The sequence below is a fragment of the Entelurus aequoreus genome, linkage group LG21 (assembly GCF_033978785.1).
Source record: "Entelurus aequoreus isolate RoL-2023_Sb linkage group LG21, RoL_Eaeq_v1.1, whole genome shotgun sequence".
Lineage (NCBI taxonomy): Eukaryota > Metazoa > Chordata > Actinopteri > Syngnathiformes > Syngnathidae > Entelurus > Entelurus aequoreus.
This window is the reverse complement of record NC_084751.1, coordinates 44,803,459-44,824,183: the sequence shown is the minus strand read 5'-3', so window position 1 is coordinate 44,824,183 and position 20,725 is coordinate 44,803,459. Positions and strand designations below refer to the sequence as shown.

Below are 20,725 nucleotides of genomic sequence, written 5' to 3'. Positions count from 1 at the left end.
GACTACACGTTAAAGCAATAGCCTTTATTCTGAAGGAGAGCGTCGAAACAGTTGCGTACGACACTTCCCCTCGCCAATAATTAAAAACAAAAAGTACTCTACACACTTGCTACTTGAATAGGTACGTTTTATAAAAAAAGTAACACCAATAGACCTTGAGAGTAATGTTGAATATTACTATATTGTACATACAAGAATACTGTACATTGTCATTTCAGTAAAAGTCTTTACATCAATGTACTTTAACTATGGGGGGCCACATGGGACAAAATTAAATAAATACATCTTTAAATATTTACCTAAATGTGTCATTCATTATTTACAATTGTAATTTAAAACATGAATGTGTTATTAAATGTGTCAATGTATTTCATATAAAATCAAATTTAATTATCGTTTAACAATTGATTTAATTATTTCATGCTTTAAATAAACATGATATTTTAATCTTGTATGTAATAATTTAATTAATAACACTATGTATTTATTTTAATTTATTAATCGTGAAATAATAAATATGATTTTAAATTAAATTAATGCCACACTTATTAACACATGCACATATTTAATTCTAATCAGTGACAGATTTAAGTAATGATTTTAATACTCATAAATGTTTTCCCCATTCGGCCGTCCATACGGAACAAGCTTTACATGATTTGTCAAAAAAACAAGTGCCACACATTTAAAAAAAAAATATAAAAACAAATAATAAAAAGGCTGAAGTTTCTTCAGGAATGTGATACATGATGTAATCGATTTTGGCTTCTCAGCGTGAGGCTGACACTTCCACTCACTATGTTCAAATTCCTCCAATAATTTCTCAAAGAGTGGTTTTCTTGACTTTGTCAATTAATTTTCTGAAGCGGCATCACTGTAAAAGGGTGACCGAGCATAAATGTGTATGTTATGAATTGTACGCACATGGTTATCTTTACCTTGTATCGGCAAACCCTGCAGCAGAATGTGAATTCACAAATTCTACATTTCTAAAAAAAAAAAAAAAAATTACTCATTTTTTTTCTGAGGTAAAAATGCAGAGTAATGTTATTCAACCTGAGTAGTCTTGCATTAATGTTCTCAAAACACATTCAATTTTAAGTGGAGTCCACCAGGGACATTGTGTATAAGGAATGGGCAAAACTACAGAACATGAGGCGCAAACCTCACATTCACATTTAAATCCACATAAGACGCCATCACGGAGTAATTGTGTGCAACAGCAGGACTAAATGGCGGCGTCCTCGCGTCCTCTCCTCTTCCACTCAAGTCCGACGAAGGCCACGATGGCGCCCAAGGGCAATACGGAAAATACAATCAGGGTCTGCCAAACTCCCGGCGGCAATGCCCTCCAAGTTCCAATTTTTTCTGACGGCAGCAAATTGCTCAAACTCAACATGTAACCCAGAGCCCATCCGACAGAAGTGTCGCCCGCCTGCAGAAATGGGAACAAATCACAACTGTTTTGTTTTGTTTCGATGCTGAAAAGAGCAAAACGCTCCAAACCTCTCACCTTCTTCTTGAAAGAAATGCGTGGGAAGGATGTTGCGTCAAAGCCGTATCCTCTGAGCAGAAGAATCTTGACGTAGACCGAGGAAGCGCAGTAGTCCCTCAGGCGAGACGCTTGATCTGGAGCAAGATCTAGCATCTAAATGCATGTTTATAAATGGTATTAGCATGTTGGTGTACAACAAATTAATCAAGCTATACATGAAGAAATAATCACTAGCAAAAGCACATTCACACCCGGGGCCGTGCATATAGTATATAATAATATAATTGGCATGATCAGATATTTAAAAATATGCTTTTTTTCCTGTCAAAATTGAAAGAACGAATGCATTTAGTAAAAAAAAAGGTTCAAACACTGATGACATCTATTAAACAAGACAAGAGGCAACGAATTAAACAGAGACATAATTCAATTTGGACTCAATATATTGAGGAGAGTCGCCCGGACATTGTATCCTTCTACAATCTCCAGCACTCTCTGCCAAAAGATTGTATGCCTCCTTCTTTTATTTTGGACCCTCCCCGACCACATGGCCACGGCTGTTTCCAAAGGACAAAGGTCGCAAAAAGTTCACAGAAAAGGTCGTAAACAATTTACAGAAAAGGTCACTTCAAAAAGAGTTCGTAAAATTGTTCAAAAAGAGGTCCATAAAATAGTTCAAAAAGAGTTCGTCTGGAAATTGGGCAGATCCCGTCATCTCGCCGCTTTGAAGTCCTTGGGTTAGAACATTATCTTTCTGTTGATTACCATACATGAGAGAAAACAAAAAACCCTTCATGTGGCTCTCCCCCTTACACAGTGGAGTTTTACGAGCATTCTTCTTGGTAGGTTTCAAAGACAGCTTTTGTCTTCTTACTTGACAGAACTCAATGTAACACAAAGTTTTTTGTGATGATTTAGAAACAATTATTCTAACAAGTATTTTATTGAAACCCATTTTTTTCCAGGGCCACATAAAATGATGTAGCGGGCCAGAACTGGCCCCCGGGCCTTGAGTTTAACACATGTGCGATATACATAACGATAGTATTAAAATCTCTATCGTCGCCCAAATTTATATGGCTTCTTCCATGTTGCGCAACCCTATTCTAAATGTATTATTTCTTCATTATAAATCAATTTTTTTTAAACCAAAATGTGCCTCAAACACATGCAAGCATTTACACATGACTGTAAAACATCAGTGAATCCGTACTTCACCTGAGCAAAACTCATGTTGCATATTGTTTGAGTTGCCTCCTCCATTTGTGCCGCGGTGCTCACCGGAATGGCCGTGACGCGCTGCAGGAAGGAGTGAATGTAGAAGAAGGCTGAAAATGCCTGTACACACAGGAGAAAAAAAGGCAGGAATTACACAATGTACCAAACCCAAAACCAGTGAAGTTGGCACGTTGTGTAAATGGTAAATAAAAAGAGAATACAACAAATCCTTTTCAACTTATATTCAATTGAATAGACTGCAAAGACAAGATATTTAATGTTAATGTTTTTTTGCAGATAATCATTAACTTAGAATTTAATGGCAGCAACACATTGCAAAAAAGTTGTCACAGGGGCATTTTTACCACTGTGTTACATAGCCTTTCCTTTTAACAACACTCAGTTAACAGGTGGAATTCTTTCCCATTCTTGCTTGATGTACAGCTTAAGTTGTTCAACAGTCCGGGGGTCTCTGTTGTGCTATTTTAGGCTTCATAATGCACCACACATTTTCAGTGGGAGACAGGTCTGGACTACAGGCAGGCCAGTCTAGTACCTGCACTCTTTTACTATGAAGCCATTTTGTTGTAACACGGGGCTTGGCATCGTTTTGCTGAAATAAGCAGGGGCGTTCATGATAATGTTGCTTGGATGGCAACATATGTTGCTCCAAAACCTGTATGTACCTTTCAGCATTAATGGTGCCTTCACAGATGTGTAAGTTACCCATGTTTTGGGCACTAATACACCCCCATACCATCACACATGCTGGCTTTTACACTTTTTCTCTTTGTTCCAAAAACAATTTGAAATGTGGACTCGTCAGACCACGGAACACTTTTACACTTTGCATCAGTCCATCTTAGATGAGCTGGGGCCCAGCGAAGCCGGCGGCGTTTCTGGGTGTTGTTGATAAATTAAAGTTAAAGTACCAATGATTGTCACACACACACTAGCTGTGGTGAAATTTGTCCTCTGCATTTGACCCATCCCCTTGTTCACCCCCTGGGAGGTGAGGGGAGCAGTGGGCAGCAGCGGATGGCTTTCGCTTTGCAAAGTAGAGTTTTAACTTGCACTTACAGATGTAGCGACCAACTGTCGTTAATGACAGTGGTTTTCTGAAGTGTTCCTGAACCCATGTGGTGATATCCTTTACACACTGATGTCACGTTTTGATGCAGTACAGCCTGAGGGATCGAAGGTCACGAGCATTCAATGTCGGTTTTCAGCCTTGCTGCTTACGTGCGGTGATTTCTCCAGATTCTCTGAACCTTTTGATGATATTACGGACCGTAGATGGTGAAATCGCTAAATTCCCTAAATGGTGCCTTCACAGATGTGTGAGTTACCCATGCCTTGGGCACTAATACGCCCCCATACCATCACATATGCTGGGTTTTGGACTTTGCGCCTTTAACAATCTGAATGGTTCTTTTCCTCTTTGGTCCGGAGGACACGACGTCCACAGTTTGCATCAGTCCATCTTAAATGGACTGGACTCCCGCTGATGTGTTGGATCCACTGTGGACTGGACTTTCACAATGTTATGTCAGACCCACTCGACATCCATTGCTTTCGGTCTCCCCTAGAGGGGGGGGGGGGGGGGGGTTACCCACATATGCGGTCCTCTCCAAGGTTTCTCATAGTCATTCACCGACGTCCCACTGGGGTGAGTTTTTCCTTGCCCGTATGTGGGCTCTGTACCGAGGATGTCGTTGTGGCTTGTACAGCCCTTTGAGACACTTGTGATTTAGGGCTATATAAATAAACATTGATTGATTGATTGATTGATTAAATGAGCTCGGGCCCAGCGAAGCCGGCGGCGTTTCTGGGTGTTGTTGATAAATGGCTTTTACACCCAATCAGGGCACGCACCTGTTCCCAATTAGCCTGTTCGCCTGTGGGATGTTCCAAATAAGTGTTTGATGAGCATTCCTCAACTTTTTTGCCACTTGTGCCAGCTTTTATGAAACATGTTGCAGGCATCAAATTCCAAATGAGCTAATATTTGCAAAAAATACAAGTTTTTCAGTTCGAACGTCAAGTATGTTGTCTTTGCAGTCTATTCAATTGAATATAGGTTGAAAAGGATTTGCAAATCATTGTATTCTGTTTTTATTTACCATTTACACAACGTGCCAACCTCACTGGTTTTGGGTTTTGTAAATTTGCATGATTCTCTGAGCGCCACGTGAGGCCTTCTTACCATATAGCTGCCAGTCACATTGGGCTGGAAGACCTTGTCAAAGGAGCATTGAGAGAAAGGGCATCTGTCGAAGGAGAAGATCTCGGACACGTTGCCTTGGCATTGCTCATAACTCCCGCTGCCACGTACTGTCAAAGAGCCCTGGGCCTTGTAGGAGCTCGGTTTGTACTTGGCTGTGCACGGAGAGTTGAATACACCGTCCAGCTCTACGCTTACAGACGAGTCTGCAGGATAGCACGGGTGGGTCACGGACTCTGTGTAACCCTGAGACTGAAAGAAATGTTTCTTTACCAACCAGACTGGGTTTACAAGTAATATGCAAGATCTGATTGACCACATTGATAACATAATCAATTGTGAGGGGAAATAACCACCAAAGTGGTTGTAACTACCTTGAAAATGTGGGCTAGGAGCCTCTTGAGGACCTGGTCCTGCCCGTAGCAGAGGAAGCTGTGTGTGTACAGAGAGTACTCCTGGCCGTACAGACGCAGTTTCATCATGTCCTTCTGCTGCTCCACCCTGTCTTTAGTCACAAATGTGATCTGTGTGGACGCACCGCCGAAATCCAGAGCCCCAACTGTGGGCCTTCCTGAGCTGAGCCATCGCCCCACAAAGCCATACTGGAAACAGACAAGAAGTACTCTATATATTTGCTGCCTTCAGGAACTTTAAACAAATTACCACTCACACATACAGTTATTTTCATGACTATTTACATTGTAGATTGTCACATTAAAACTATGAATGAACACATGTGGAGTTACGTACTTAACAAAACAAGGGGGAAAAATAACTAAAAACATGTTTTATATTCTCGTGTCTTCAAAATACAGTCACAATCAAAAGTTTACATAGACTTGTAAAGAACATCATGTCATGGCTGTCTTGGGTTTCCAATCATTTCTACAACTCTTATTTTTTGTGATAGAGTGATTGGAGCACATACTTGTTGGTCACAAAAAAAAACCTTCATGAAGTTTGGTTGTTTTATGAGTTTATTATGGGTCTACTGAAAATGTGAGCAAATGTGCTGGGTCAAAAGTATACATACAGCAATGTTAATATTTGCTTACATGTCCCTTGGCAAGTTTCACTGCAATAAGGCGCTTTTGGTAGCCATCCACAAGCAATTGGTGCAATTCAGCTAAATTTGTAGATTTTCTGACATTTAGGGGGCAATCAGGTAGCCATCCACAAGCTTCTGCTTGAATTTTTGACCACTCCTCTTGACAAAATTGGTGCAGTTCAGCTAGATTTGTTGATTTTCTGACATGGACTTGTTTCTTCAGCATTGTCCACACGTTTAAGTCAGAACTTTGGGAAGGCCATTCTGAAACCTTCATTGTAGCCTGACTTAGCCATTCCTTTACCTCTTTTGACGTGTGTTTGGGGTCATTGTCCTGTTGGAACACCCAACTGCGCCCAAGACCCAACCTCCGGGCTGATGATTTTAACTTGTCCTGAAGAATTTGGAGGTAATCCTCCTTTTTCATTGTCCCATTTACTCTCTGTAAAGCACCAGTTCCATTGGCAGCAAAACAGGCCCAGAGCATAATACTACCACCACCATGCTTGACGGTGGGAATGGTGTTCTTGGGATTAAAGGCCTCATCTTCTCTCCTCTCCACATTTTCAGTAGACCCATAATAAATTCATAAAAGAAGCAAACTTCATGAATGTTTTTTGTGACCAACAAGTATGTGCTCCAATCACTCTATCACAAAAAAATAAGAGTTGTAGAAATGATTGGAAACTCAAGACAGCCATGACATGATGTTCTTTACAAGTGTATGTACACTTTTGATCGCGACTGCAGGTCTAATTACTGCTTTGCACACTCTTGGCATTCTCTCGATGAGTTCAAGAGGTAGTCACATGAAAGGGTTTTCACTTCACTGGTGTGCATTATCAGGGTTGATTAGTGGAATGTCTTGCTTTATCAATGGGGTTGGGACCATCAGTTGTGTAGTGAATGAGAAGGTGTGTCCAAACTTTTGGCCTGTACTGTACGTTTTCCCCTTTTAGCCTTTTTTAGTAGTAGAATAAGTTTTTTTCAGATATGAAAAAACAATAATACAAAGTAATCATAACAATACAGTAAGGCTGCAGCTAACGATTATTTTTCTATCGATTAATCTATAGATTATTTTTTTCGATTAATCGGTTAATCTATAGATTATTTTTTCGATTAATCTATAGATTATTTTTCCTTTTACCGATTATTTTTTATTTTATTTTATTTAAAATGAAGATGAAAAAATAAAAGTAGGCCAGTTTTTTCAAAAGGCATGGCTTTTATTTACAAAAAAAAAAAGTATGGCCACTCAGTCAACATTGACAACAACATGACAAAATATTCTGTAACAATGTAAACATTTAAAACTTTTAACATTTAACAAAATTAAAAGTAGCTTATTTGCTTTTTAATGTGCAAATATAAAAGTAAACATCCAGTGCAAATCTTAATATTCTGCAATAGTATAAGCATTTCAAAAGTAAAAGTATTGCTTATTTTGCTTTAAAATGTGCAAAAATAAAGATAAACATCCAATACAAAAAAGTGCAAAACGAAATATTCTGTAACAAAAGTGTAAACATTTCAACAAAAGTGAAAGTATTGCTTATTTGCTAAAATGTGCAAAAATAAAGATAAACATCAATACAAAAAAGTGCCAATCTAAATATTCTGGAGCACTGTAAACATTAAGTATTGCTTTTAAAATGTGCAAAATAAACATCCAGTCCAACACAGTACACAATAACCAATTCTACTCATTCCAGTGAGTGACTAACAGTTGTAATGAAGAAAGGTTAGCATGTCTACTTGCTTTGCTTCTTTTCTTGTTTACAATATTCCCAGCAGCTGAAAATAGGCGCTCAGAAGGGGTCGATGTGGCTGGAACTGAGAGGTAATTAGCCTTCACCTCAAGCCAGGACTGCGAGTGAGCTGAGCTGCAGTTTAAGTTTCTAGAAGGTCAACGGGCTCATAGTGATGTTACTAGTAGTTGACTGGGAGGTGTTTATTATCATTTGGGGAGAGTCCGCTGCCTGATGCTCACCTGCTAAACACCTATCTGCTCCACGCTGAAGCGCTGACTACATGCACTCTGAATACGCACTGCTGATTGGCTGATAATGCTTCGTGTGTACCAATCAGATGGTTGTGTGGGTGGGACAATGCTGCGTGTGTACCAATCAGATGGTTGTATGGGTGGGACAATGCTGCGTGTGTACCAATCAGATGGTTGTATGGGTGGGACAATGCTGCGTGCTGAGACAGAGGCAGCCGCAGAAGGAGCAAAGCAACTTGTTAAGACTTTAGCAGCTAAAGTTAGCTTTAGCTTAGAAACTCGTTCGGTACACCCCCGTACCGAACCGAAAGCCCCGTACCGAAACGGTTCAATACAAAACACATAACGTTACACCCCTAGCAGATACAAATGACACATTCATGTTTTTGTGTAATGATGACAACGTATGCTAACGCGGACGATTGACAAGTTGATGGTTGATGGTTTTCTTTTCAAATGTTCGTTCATAGCCGTTGTGCTGCTATGATAGGCCATTTACGCTCGACACAGTGTGCATACAACAACATTATTAGGCTGTGTATTGAAATACTCCCACACTTTTGACAACTTTTGGCGTGCGTTTTTCCCCCTCGCTCGCACAGTCTGCTTTGCGCTCCGCCATGACGGTAGTGTGACGTAATTATGCGACGCGTCGACGCACAAAAACGGCGTCGACGTATTTACATAACCGATGACGTCGACTACGTCGACGCGTCGTTTCAGCCTTACAATACAGTAAATTACATAGAAACACATACTTGACAATGGAAACACATAAAAAATTAAATTGATACATAATGATTACTTTTTTTTACATCCCCCAAAAAAAGTAGAAAGAAGTAAATTGTTTGTATTTATTATTTTTAGTTAGAGGTACAGTTAAATATCATGTAATATTATTTACCTCTTTATTCATAAATGAACTACCGAGCTTTCTTGTCTTTATCATTCTATACAATGATTTAATTTACTAGTCCTATTTTAGTATATTATTAATAATAGCTGAGATCCAGCGACCCCAAAAGGGACAAGCGGTAGAAAAAAATGGATGGATGGATATTTATCTCAAGTAGAAACCCATTTTGACACAAACACACACATACATGCACACTTATAGAGCCACATACATATCCAAGTGCTGACTGTAACACCAACAAATAAGTAAATACATTTTTAAATAATACAACTACTACTAATAATATTAACACACTGTGATCGCTAGAAACCTTAATTATTGTAGTGAAAATCATGCCTTTGTATCTCTTTTTAAACTGAACTATGCTTGGACATTCTTTCCAGTCCCATTCAAAGACAGCCTGCATTGTGGTAGAACCGCCGCTAGATGTCCTCAGTGAGTAACAACCAGTTTGTCTTTGCACCCATTCTTGTCAGCGATTCTCAATATAAATCCATCTAGACCGCTTGTCCCTCTCGGGGTCGCGGAGGCGAAATTAATATATTTTAAAGGTTTTTTTTTGGTAATTATTTAAAGGCCTACTGAAATGATTTTTTTTTATTTAAACGGGAATAGCAGATCCATTCTATGTGTCATACTTGATCATTTCGCGATATTGCCATATTTTTGCTGAAAGGATTTAGTAGAGAAAATCGACGATAAAGTTCGCAACTTTTGCTCGCTGATAAAAAAAAAGCCTTGCCTGTACCGGAAGTAGCGTGACGTCACAGGAGCTAGTATTCCTCACAATTCCCCGTTGTTTACAATGGAGCGAGAGAGATTCGGACCGAGAAAGTGACGATTACCCCATTAATTTGAGCGAGGATGAAAGATTCGTAGATGAGGAACGTTACAGTGAAGGACTTGAGAGACAGTGATGGACGTATCTTTTTTCGCTCTGACCGTAACTTAGGTACAAGCTGGCTCATTGGATTCCACACTCTCCTTTTTTTATTGTGGATCACGGATTTGTATTTTAAACCACCTGGGATACTATATCCTCTTGAAAATGAGAGTCGAGAACGCGAAATGGACATTCAGTGCCTTTTATCTCCACGACAATACATCGGCGAAATGCTTTAGCTACGAGCTAACGTGATAGCATCGTGCTTTAACTGCATATAGAAACCAAAAAATAAACCCCTGACTGGAAGGATAGATAGAAAATCAACAATACTATTAAACCGTGGACATGTAAATACACGGTTAATGCTTTCCAGGCTGGCGAAGGTTAATAATGCTGTGCTAACGACATCATTGAAGCTAACTTAGCAACTTAGCAACGGGACCTCACAGAGCTATGCTAAAAACATTAGCTCTCCACCTACGCCAGCCAGCCCTCATCTACTCATCAACACCCGTGCTCACCTGCGTTCCAGCGATCGGCAGAAGGACGAAGGACTTCACCCGATGCGTTTGGCGGCCCGGAGACGTAGGAAGTCAAAGTGAGGTCGGCGGCTAGCGCGGCTAGCGCGGCTAGCGCTCCAACAAAGTCCTCCTGGTTGTGTTGCTGTAGTCCGCTGCTAATACACCGATCCCACCTACAACTGTCTTCTTTGCAGCCTTCATTGTTCATTAAACAAATTGCAAAAGATGTCCAGAATACTGTGGAATTATGAAATGAAAACAGAGCTTTTTGTATAGGATTCTACGGGTACCATAACTTCCGTTACTCTGACTTCGTCACGCGCATACGTCATCATACCGCGACGTTTCAGCCGGATATTTCCCGGGAAGTTTGAAAAGTCACTTTATAAGTTAACCCGGCCGTATTGGCATGTGTTCCAATGTTAAGATTTCATCATTGATATATAAACTATCAGACTGCATGGTCGGTAGTAGTGGCTTTCAGTAGGCCTTTAAATGTTTTAACAAGTGTTTTGACCGTTCTTCGGACTGACTGTATGAACAAATACCAACAGTTTTTTTTTGCCGCCTTACACGTGACGTCACATCCGGTTGCAGGTGCCTAGGACAGAAGGTGTGTGCGACCACTACAAAGTACAACAGTTTGAAATGTCAATTTTTGCGATGTTGGGTAATTTCCTAAATGTTGTGAACAGTTCAACATACCACTTATAAAAGCTAATGAATGTTCGCCTCCTCAAAGGGGAAACAGGAAGTGCGTCTACTAGTCAAGTGGTTGCAACCAAGCAACACTGTAGCTTAAACTGATAGTGATGTTTTTTTGAATAGATGCTGAATTTAAAAAGTATTTGAACAAAGTACAATTAGTTGTCATGTCATGTGATGAGAGACAGAACAACTTTTTAAACATTTTCTATTTTTTTATTTGTACTTTTATATTTATTTTTTAGGAATTTTGTCTATCACAATGGAGGAAATTGGTTTTGCTCTATTCCGCCTATAAAGCCCTCTAAAAAAAATACCCCCCCAAAAAAGGTTAAACTTTATGTAGAAATTGCGATTAATCGTGATAATTACAATTCAAAAGTGGGATTAATCAAATAAAAAGATTTCTGGGTTGACAGCACCAATACGCTGTATTGCCAATAGTATTTGGCCGCACATCCAATTGATGAGATTTAGATGTCCTAATCACTTGGCCCGGCCACAGGTGTATCAAATCAAGCACTTAGGCATGGAGACTGTTTCTACAAACATTTGTGAAAGAATGGGCCGCTCTCAGGAGCTCAGTTTTTTCCAGCGTGGAACTGTCATAGGATGCCACCTGTGCAACAAATCCAGTCGTGAACTGTCGGCTTTACTATATAACAAAAATGAAGAGTTTGGGAACAACAGCAACTCAGTCACCAAGTCGTAGGCCACGTAAACTGACAGAGAGGGGTCAGCGGATGCTGAAGCGCATAGTGCAAAGACTTTCTGCGCAGTCAGTTGCTACTGAGCTCCAAACTTCATGTGACCTTCCAATTAGCCCACGTACAGTACGCAGAGAGCTTCACGGAATGGGTTTCCATGGCCGAGCGGCTGCATCTAAGCCATACATCACCAAGTCCAATGCAAAGCGTGGGATGCAGTGGTGTAAACCACATCGTCACTGGACTCTAGAGCAGTGGAGACGCCTTCTCTGGACTGATGAATCATGCTTAAAGATCTGGCAATCTGATGGACCAGTCTGGGTTTGGAGGTTGCCAGGAGAACGCTACATTTCGGACTGCATTGTGCCGAGTGTGAAATTTGGTGGAGGAGGTGGTGTGGTGATGATGTGGGGTTGCTTTTCGGGAGTTGAGCTTGGCCCTTTAGTTCCAATGAAAGGAACTTTGAATGCTCCAGGATACCAAAACATTTTGGACAATTCCATAGGACGGCACTTCCAGTTCATATGCGAGTCAAGGCAGGTGGCCAAATACTTTTGGCAATATAGTGTACGTGTAATACTGTGCAATACAAATAGAAATTCTCACCTTGATGAAGTTCTCTAAGAGGTAATTGACGGTGACCCAGCCAAATGCGCCTTCCTCTTGACCGGACAGAATGGCAGCCCCCCGGAAGCTGAACGGGTAGGACTGGATTTTCTTGCCTACTTCCAGCAGAATTTCAGCTGACTGCTGTGGATTTGAGATACTGGGAGGGTGAAAAACAACAAACATCAAATTAGTTTACATTTAGGAATCAGCATTCTGTGTTTGATAGGTCTTTTTTTTTCTCACAGCATATTCAGCGTTTGCCAATCAAAACTTTTATTTCACATTAGGAACATTTCACTGCACATCACCAAGAGTGCAATCAATAAACCAGGGCTAATCAACTAAATTGTTTTAGGGCCCACGGTTCCGGAAAGGCACCTGAGGCAATGCAAAACATAAGGCACCGGCTATTTATATTTATATACTCAAGGCACACTATTGGCACAGTGGTTAGGAATTTATGTTCTACTGTTACAATATTTGTGCATTGCTGTCAAAAGTGTTAAAGGAATTTTATCTACAAACTAGTGTTGTCCCGATACCAATATTTTGGTACTAAAATTATTTCCATACTTTTCGGTACTTTTCTAAATAAAGGGGACCACAAAAAATGGCATTATTGGCTTTATTTTAACCAAAAAATCGTAGAGTACTTTAAACATATGTTTATTATTGCAATTTAGTCCTTAAATAAAATAGTGAACATACTAGACAACTTGTCTTTTAGTAGTAAGTAAACAAACAAAGACTCCTAATTAGTCTGCTGACGTATGCAGTAACATATTGTGTCATTTATACACCTATTATTTTGTACACATTATTAAGGACAAGTGGTAAAAAATGAATTATTAATCTACTTGTTCATTTACTGTTAATATCTGCTTATTTTCTCTTTTAACATGTTCTATCCACACTTCTGTTAAAATGTAATAATCACTTATTCTTCTGTTGTTTGAATACTTTACATTAGTTTTGGATGATACCACACATTCAGGTATCGATCCGATACCAAGTAGTTACAGGATCATGTTTTGTTAATAAATGAGTGAAATTTACATTTTGAGGATGCATGTATTTATATCACATTATGCCGTTTACAAGCACAAATACGGTGTGAATCAATCCGTGCTGTTCGATGTCATTGAGTGCTGTAAGTAGGAAAAAGAACAAGACATGTGAAAAACAACACAAGTGGAGACACGTTTGCAAACACCACTGACATTGAATAGTCACACCGCTTCATTTTCTATGCCCCATTCAGTTAATGATAACTGCTGATTCAATGTTAGGCTTAGGTTTTTAGCAGATTTTCCCATTTTTTTCCTACAGACAGCATTCTGTGACCTCAAACAACAAGGCTACGGATTGATTCACACCGATTTTTGCCTTTTGAAGGGTACTGGAAAAACTGGAACATTTATTTTGAAAGTCCTTAAAAAGTGCTTGAATTCGGCCATGGAAAACGTGTACGAACTGTGAAGAATGCTTATATGTTTAAGAGTTATTTCTTTATTCATAGTCATGTTTAAAGCAGCTAGTGTTTTTCCATTTGTACTCTTTCTATTTTTTTTTAGGAATATGTCCGCTAGTAAACTGTGTGTGTTACCTTGAAGGCTTGCAATGTAGGAGTTGGAGTACTCCCTTATATCTTATCTGTAGTAGAACAGTGGTTCTCAAATGGGGGTACGCGTACCCCTGGGGGTACTTGAAGGTATGCCAAAGGGTACGTGAGATTTTAAAAAAATATTCTAAAGATAGCAACAGTTCAAAAATCCTTTATAAATGTATTTATTGAATAAAACTTCAAGAAAATATGAATGTAAGTTCATAAACTGAACATCAAATCAAGTAGGCTATTCTATTCATTACAATGCAACAATGCAATATTCAGTGTTGACAGCTAGATTTTTTGTGAACATGTTCCATAAATATTGATGTTAAAGATTAATTTTTTTGTGAAGAAATGTTTAGAATTAAGTTCATGAATCCAGATGGATCTCTATTACAATCCCCAAAGAGGGCACTTTAAGTTGATGATTATTTCTATGTGTAGAAATCTTTATTTGTAATTGAATCACTTGTTTATTTTTCAACAAGTTTTTAGTTATTTTTATATCTTTTTTTCCAAATAGTTCAAGAAAGACCACTACAAATGAGCAATATTTTGCACTGTTATACAATTTAATAAATCAGAAACTGATGACATAGTGATGTATTTTAATATATCTATTTTTTCCAACCAAAAATGCTTTGCTCTGATTAGGGGGTACTTGAATTAAAAAAAAATTCACAGTGGGTACATCACTGAAAAGAGGTTGAGAACCACTGTAGTAGAACAATGAGCTTGTATTCCTTTCTGGAGAGGGTGGGGGCTTTCTTCATATGCAAGAAGTTGTCTCTTCCGTTTGAATGTTAGACCATCCCGAGATGACGGTATGACTGTTTTAATGTGGGCTGGTCTCCTGAAGCTTCAGTAAAACATGATAATATTCCTATTCTGTCTTGATGGTCCTTCTTACTCTGCATATGTGTCATCTGAAAGAACTTGGGATTGACCAGTGACTTTAATTCTTAAAGGTAGACTGGTCAAACGCAACAGAACCCTGAGTTGTCGTCCCCCCTCCCCATAGTAGTACCTCATTTCAGTTAGCACTGTTGCAATACAAAAGTAGTTATAGATTCACATATGCAAGCAAAGGCCCATGGAAGTACCATCTGAAGCTGACATAAACAACGACTCACTGCAGAAGCCTCATGCCAGCTGTGGCCCCCAGGTACACAGGTGTGACCGTGTGTCGATGCGCAGGGACGTCCTGCACTGCCTGGTCCAAGCACGCCTCCAAGCTCCGTCCCACCGCTCCCTGCTGGCCTGCATAGCTGGAGATCCCACCTCCTTGCAAAAGAGTCAAGCATTGATTAGTCCTTCTTGACAAGGGAAAAATGTGCACATTTTCGATTGAAGTTGGTAAATGATTTAAGTAGTTAGTTTTTTTTTTTTCAATATGCAAACTACCAACGCCACTTGCTCAGCTTACCCTTTGCATGACATTCACTGTGCTGGGTGACCACCCCGGTGCCATTTTGCTTGTCTGCAGGCCACTTGTATACGTACAGAGACGTGTGTGAGGATCCAGCATCCAGAACAATTCCGTACTACAGGAGCAGAGACCACAGAGTAGTGATCACATAAAAGTGAGTACACCTCTCGCAATTGAGCAAGCTTGTTATTATATCTTGGCATGGGACAGTACTGAATGATAGTCCGACGTAACTGAGGGAATGTTTCCACTGCAGGCCAATTTCAATGTTTTTCACCCATATGTGACCCGTGCTGGCAAAATGAGTCGGAATACGCACAGGCTAATTTTGAGCTACAGGCAAATAAGTGAAAAAAATGTATCTTGGTTGAAATTGAGATTTTCACAAAAATGAGTCCATAAAGCCACAATCTAGCGATCCCAATCATCGAAATAGCAAGAAAACATCTTAAATCACCTTTATTTGAAGGTTTTGTACGAGGTATGTCTTCAGAAATGAGTCCTTTGTGTTAAAATTCCTTGAGAAAATCCAGTGTTTTCAACGCTCACTCGCGGCAATAAGGGGGAATCCCCCTAGCCATATTTGATATCATTGTGACGCCAAGTTTACCTACTTTCTAAAAATGAGCATGGAAATCCCGATGACGCCATTCTGAACCAATAGAATTCGAGTTTTTAAACCTGTCCCGACGTAAACAAATCCGGCTTGTTGCTAACGGGTCGCTGTGAGGCGTACCCTCATTGGTTGAATCACCCCGCGCGGTGCATTGTGGTATCATGGCAGCGCCCTGATGAAAAACAACACACAGTAATTCGAGCGGAATATTTGGTGAAAAAAGGTGATTTTCGAACATTTAATTATTATCTTTGTGGATAAGTTAGACTGTTTTACATTCCGTAATGGATTTAGAAGGTGGAGAGGGTACACAGGCGGTTGCAAGTGCGCTAAATTCACTGCATTCGGCGAATCTTCTTAGTGCTGCTGGTCAGGAATATTACGGACGTTTCATGGAAGCTGCTTTTATACCCAATCATGGCACCCACCTGTTCCCAATTAGCCTGTTCACCTGTGGGATGTTCCAAATAAGTGTTTGATGAGCATTTCTCAACTTTCTCAGTCTTTTTTGCCACTTGTGCCAGCTTTTTTGAAACACGTTGCAGGCATCAAATTCCAAATGAGCTAATATTTGCAAAAAATAACAACATTTTCCAGTTTGAACATTAAATATCTTGTCTTTGCAGTCTATTCAATTGAATATAAGTTGAAAAGGATTTGCAAATCATTGTATTCTGTTTTTATTTACCATTTACACAACGTGACAACTTCACTGGTTTTGGGTTTTGTATATGACTCGAGTAAATGCAAAAAGTAGTCATTAAAATAATTACTTGAGTAGGTAGTGTGTGGAAAAAAAACTACTCAAGTATTGAGTAACTTGTGAGTAACATCTGATTTATTTAGTAGCTATTTTATTTTTTTATTTTTTTTCTTGGACTACAACCCTAATCAGTGTGCGCATGTGTAAAACAAAAATTATACACTTTTTACTGCAACATGTTTTCTCTAGTTTGGAGTTCCTGTAGGCTAAAATGTGAACATTTCAACTGAAACAGATGACAGCACATGATATAAATGGTATTTTTACTAGTTTGAAAGTAATCATTGAAGATTTTTTTACTGACATCGTCCCTCGAGAAAAATGTACCGCCCTCCACACCCAGAGAAACCCCTTGGCTCGTAGCTCTTTGGTCCCAACTTGGTTTTAATCGGCAGTGAGACCACACTGTGTGCTTGCCTGGCGTGGTCGCACACATCAGTCCATCAACCATCACCCTAAAACAGACTGTATGTCACAGACTACCCAGCTTGTCAATTTACTGTACTAAAAGTAACTAAACAGCCAAAGTTGTTCCAAGAGTGAATATTTTGCATGAAAACCGTGGAAGATAACTTTAGAAATGATGACTGAAAGTGGCTGGAAAAGTTTGATCAGATTTTTTACTACACTTTCTCGGAAGTCTCATTATGATAACAACTCCCCTGCCTGTTGGAGAAATTGAGGGAAAATAAACGCAAACCACTACCATGTTTTCTGGGACTGCCCTGCCATAAAGGACTATTGGAACCAAGCTCTACAGGGTATTTTCAAACATGAAATCCCCCTAGAAAGTAAGACATGTACTTCAGGATTGGCTGAAAAAAGATAAGTACCTAATAAATATTCTACTAGTGGCTTGTAAAAAGACAATTACCACGAAATGGATATTACAGGAGAGCCAAACTTTGAAGCAATGGATGGAAATCACTATGGACATTTTTAGATGGAGAAGATAACGGCTTTTATTCATTATAAATTGGAGAAATGTACCTAAACTGGAAAATTGTGTCATTTATTACACGCTGCATAAGCCTGATTTTATTTTCTCGAATTAGTGATTGTACTGTTTGAAAAAGATTACTCCCTATTAGGGTTGTATGGTACACCGGTATTAGTATAGTACTGCGATACTAATGAATCATTTTCGGTACTACACCGTCTCTGAAACGTACCAGTGCCGCACCCCCCCCATTACTCATTGTTAAAAGCAGCCCTCTGAGGGCAACCATAACTGCGATGTGGCCCTCAATGAAAACAAGTTTGACACCCTTGTGTAAATGGATACCCAATTGTGTCTGATGAGTACATAAATCATCTCATGACTGTTAAATATAGAGAATAAAAATACGCAGTATCCAGTGGCAAAGATTTTGCTTTTGAGCCTCCAGACGGACACTCTTCGGTTAGCCCATGTCAACCAACTTCACACTGAACTTCTACCATGAATTGATTAACGTATAATAAAAACTTATTCGGGTGTTACCATTTAGTGGTCAATTGTACGGAATACGTACTGTACTGTGCAATCTACTAATAAAAGTTTCAATCAATCAATCAAAACAGTCTCACTGATCTTGTGGTGAATTATATAATGTATAATTATCTTATAGGATTGGAAGTAGCATATTTTTGTATTTGGCCACATAATCTTTTAAAAGTATTCTTCTACTAAGGTCAAAGTGCAAAGGTCCATAACCGGGCACTGAAGAGAGTGTCCACAGGAGATTGGCAATCCCATAAGAATGTAGGTGTCAGGTTTAGGAGGAAGAGTAAAGACCTTAGCAACACCTGGTAGAAGGTCCACAGATAGGGACAGAGGATGGGGTTCGGAGGTCACCCGACTTAAACTAATCATAGGAATAATGACAAGCAAAGATAGACAGGCCAGACTGTCCGGCATCAAGATTAGACCCACAAGGAGACAGGACAGCAGAATGAAGATATTCGGCACATTTCTTCTCCTAGAGCTGCAGTTCTAGTCCGAGGCTCGCTGAAACAAATAAAGCTTTTTGTTCGACGATTCCTCTTGGTGTCTCCTCGGCTCATCACCCATCACACGCCCATCAAATATACAAGAATCCAAAAATATCAAGGGGGTGGCCTTACCATGAACCCGGGCGCCTCGGGAATCTCTTTGCTTGGGAAAGTGAGGAGCACGACTGCGGCCGTGCCGATCATCAGCAGTGCGAAGAGGACGGCGGGATGAGCTGCACAATGAGCCATGAAGAGCATGAAGAGACTATGACTGGAAGTTGAATTCCAAACAACTGCCTCCTCCACTACCGGTTAATATCACAGTGCAGGAAGAAAGTCTGGGCCGAATTTATGACTCTCCCAAAGTCTTAGCTCCAAGGCTACTGGTGCTGTGAAGGCAACAATGTTTTAATTTGAGCCTGAGCTAATGTGGCGAGAAACCTGATGCAGTCTTGTTGTTTGGAATGGATGGAGCCAGAAATCCAGGTTTTCTTGGTCTGAGCGAGACAAAGCACATCGTTATTCACTCATTTGATGAAAACAATTGATGTCCTGGCAGGGATCCACATTGTAGGCGATTGGACTGAGGAATGGCAAGGCTGCTGGTTGCTTTTGTCCACTATTTGCATGTCAATGGATGCAGCCTCTAAGCTGGCTTGCAAATTGTTTCCTCTTTTGAATATAAAGTTAAAGGGAAACTTCGGTTTTTTTCAACCTGGGCCCTGTTTTCATAATTTTTTCTGTATATGTGAGTGCTGGATAAAACATTTTTTGAGGTCGCGCCAGTATTGAGCAGGGCAGGCAGCCTCCAGCCCAGCTAACGCTCGTACACAGGGCAACTGGCTCTCGTCAAAATTCGGCCTATAAACATGCATTTTTTTCACACTGACAGGCTCAGATAGTTACAATGAGTGTCCGACAACATACTAGAAAGGAGAAATTAACGTATGTCTCTACCTTTAGCTGGAGATCGCTGTTTTTTGCGAGCTGTGTCCAAATCTCACCACGCTACAAATCTCGTTCCGAAATCTCGCGATAACTCGCGACAAAACACCGGTGGAAAAACAGTTACCTGACTGAGGTGAAGAGAGATGACTGAAGTGATTTTCTGTTGGATTACCGAAGACTGTTATTTTAGTTTTATAGAAAAGTTTGTTTGTTTGTCTGTCATGGCTCTCTTCACCTCAGTCAGGTAACTGTTTTTCCACCGGTGTTTTGTCGCGAGTTATCGCGAGATTTCGGAACGAGATTTGTAGCGTGGTGAGATTTGGACACAGCTCGCAAAAAACAGCGATCTCCAGCTAAAGGTAGAGACATACGTTAATTTCTCCTTTCTAGTATGTTGTCGGACACTCATTGTAACTATCTGAGCCTGTCAGTGTGAAAAAAATGCATGTTTATAGGCCGAATTTTGACGAGAGCCAGTTGCCCTGTGTACGAGCGTTAGCTGGGCTGGAGGCTGCCTGCCCTGCTCAATACTGGCGCGACCTCAAAAAATGTTTTATCCAGCACTCACATATACAGAAAAAATTATGAAAACAGGGCCCAGGTTGAAAAAAACCGAAGTTTCCCTTTAAGCTTGCACATGTTTCCACCAGAGGACCAGTGTGTGTTTTGTGCACTTCTTGTTATGGTTGCTGAAAGGGAGTTGACGGCACAGACACAAGGGGGCGATGTAGCTCTATGTTTTAGTACAATATATATAATAATACACAATACTAAATATACTTAAACTAATCAATCAATGTCAATCAATCAATGTTTATTTATATAGCCCTAAATCACAAGTTTCTCAAAGGGCTGCACAAGCCACAACGACATCCTCAGTTCAGAGCCCACATAAGGGCAAGGAAAAACTCACAACCCAGTGGGATGTCAAACTAAGGAATGGAGTGTGTGACCAAAATCCAAGAGTGTGTGGTGTTAAACTATGTGTGTAATTAATTGTTGTGTATTACCCTGGTGTTGGATGAGGAAGCAGACAAATCCAAAGGGGCTAG

The 20,725-nt window shown here is 40.0% G+C and overlaps 1 protein-coding gene and 1 long non-coding RNA gene across 2 annotated transcripts in view; one reads left to right on the top strand and one right to left on the bottom strand.

Annotated features, from left to right (window-relative positions):
* The window catches only part of LOC133638771 (uncharacterized), a 42,006-nt gene that overhangs the window by 459 nt on the left and 20,822 nt on the right, over positions 1–20,725 (top strand). Inside the window, exon 2 of the long non-coding RNA XR_009823683.1 lies at positions 15,430–15,526. This is a non-coding gene — a long non-coding RNA (uncharacterized LOC133638771). The remainder of the gene's footprint in view (positions 1–15,429; positions 15,527–20,725) is intronic.
* Positions 213–19,410, bottom strand: entpd2b (ectonucleoside triphosphate diphosphohydrolase 2b). The gene is made up of 9 exons (XM_062031700.1): positions 18,858–19,410; positions 15,370–15,487; positions 15,077–15,227; positions 12,332–12,491; positions 5,312–5,539; positions 4,920–5,189; positions 2,714–2,833; positions 1,514–1,648; positions 213–1,435 (listed from the first exon to the last, which is right to left on the bottom strand). Exons 1-9 carry the CDS (start codon positions 18,981–18,983, stop codon positions 1,229–1,231), a joined length of 1,515 nt encoding a protein of 504 aa, XP_061887684.1. The 5' UTR covers positions 18,984–19,410; the 3' UTR covers positions 213–1,228.

What these genes read in the sequence shown, in the direction of transcription:
- entpd2b (XM_062031700.1), bottom strand. Translation starts at nt 18,983, where the DNA reads ATGCTCTTCATGGCTCATTGTGCAGCTCATCCCGCCGTCCTCTTCGCA. An exon ending in GCTGGCATGAGGCTTCTGCA is followed by an intron (nt 12,492 to 15,076) that starts GTGAGTCGTTGT and finishes TCACCCTCCCAG; the next exon opens with TATCTCAAATCCACAGCAGT. An exon ending in TCCTAGCCCACATTTTCAAG is followed by an intron (nt 5,190 to 5,311) that starts GTAGTTACAACC and finishes CATTTCTTTCAG; the next exon opens with TCTCAGGGTTACACAGAGTC.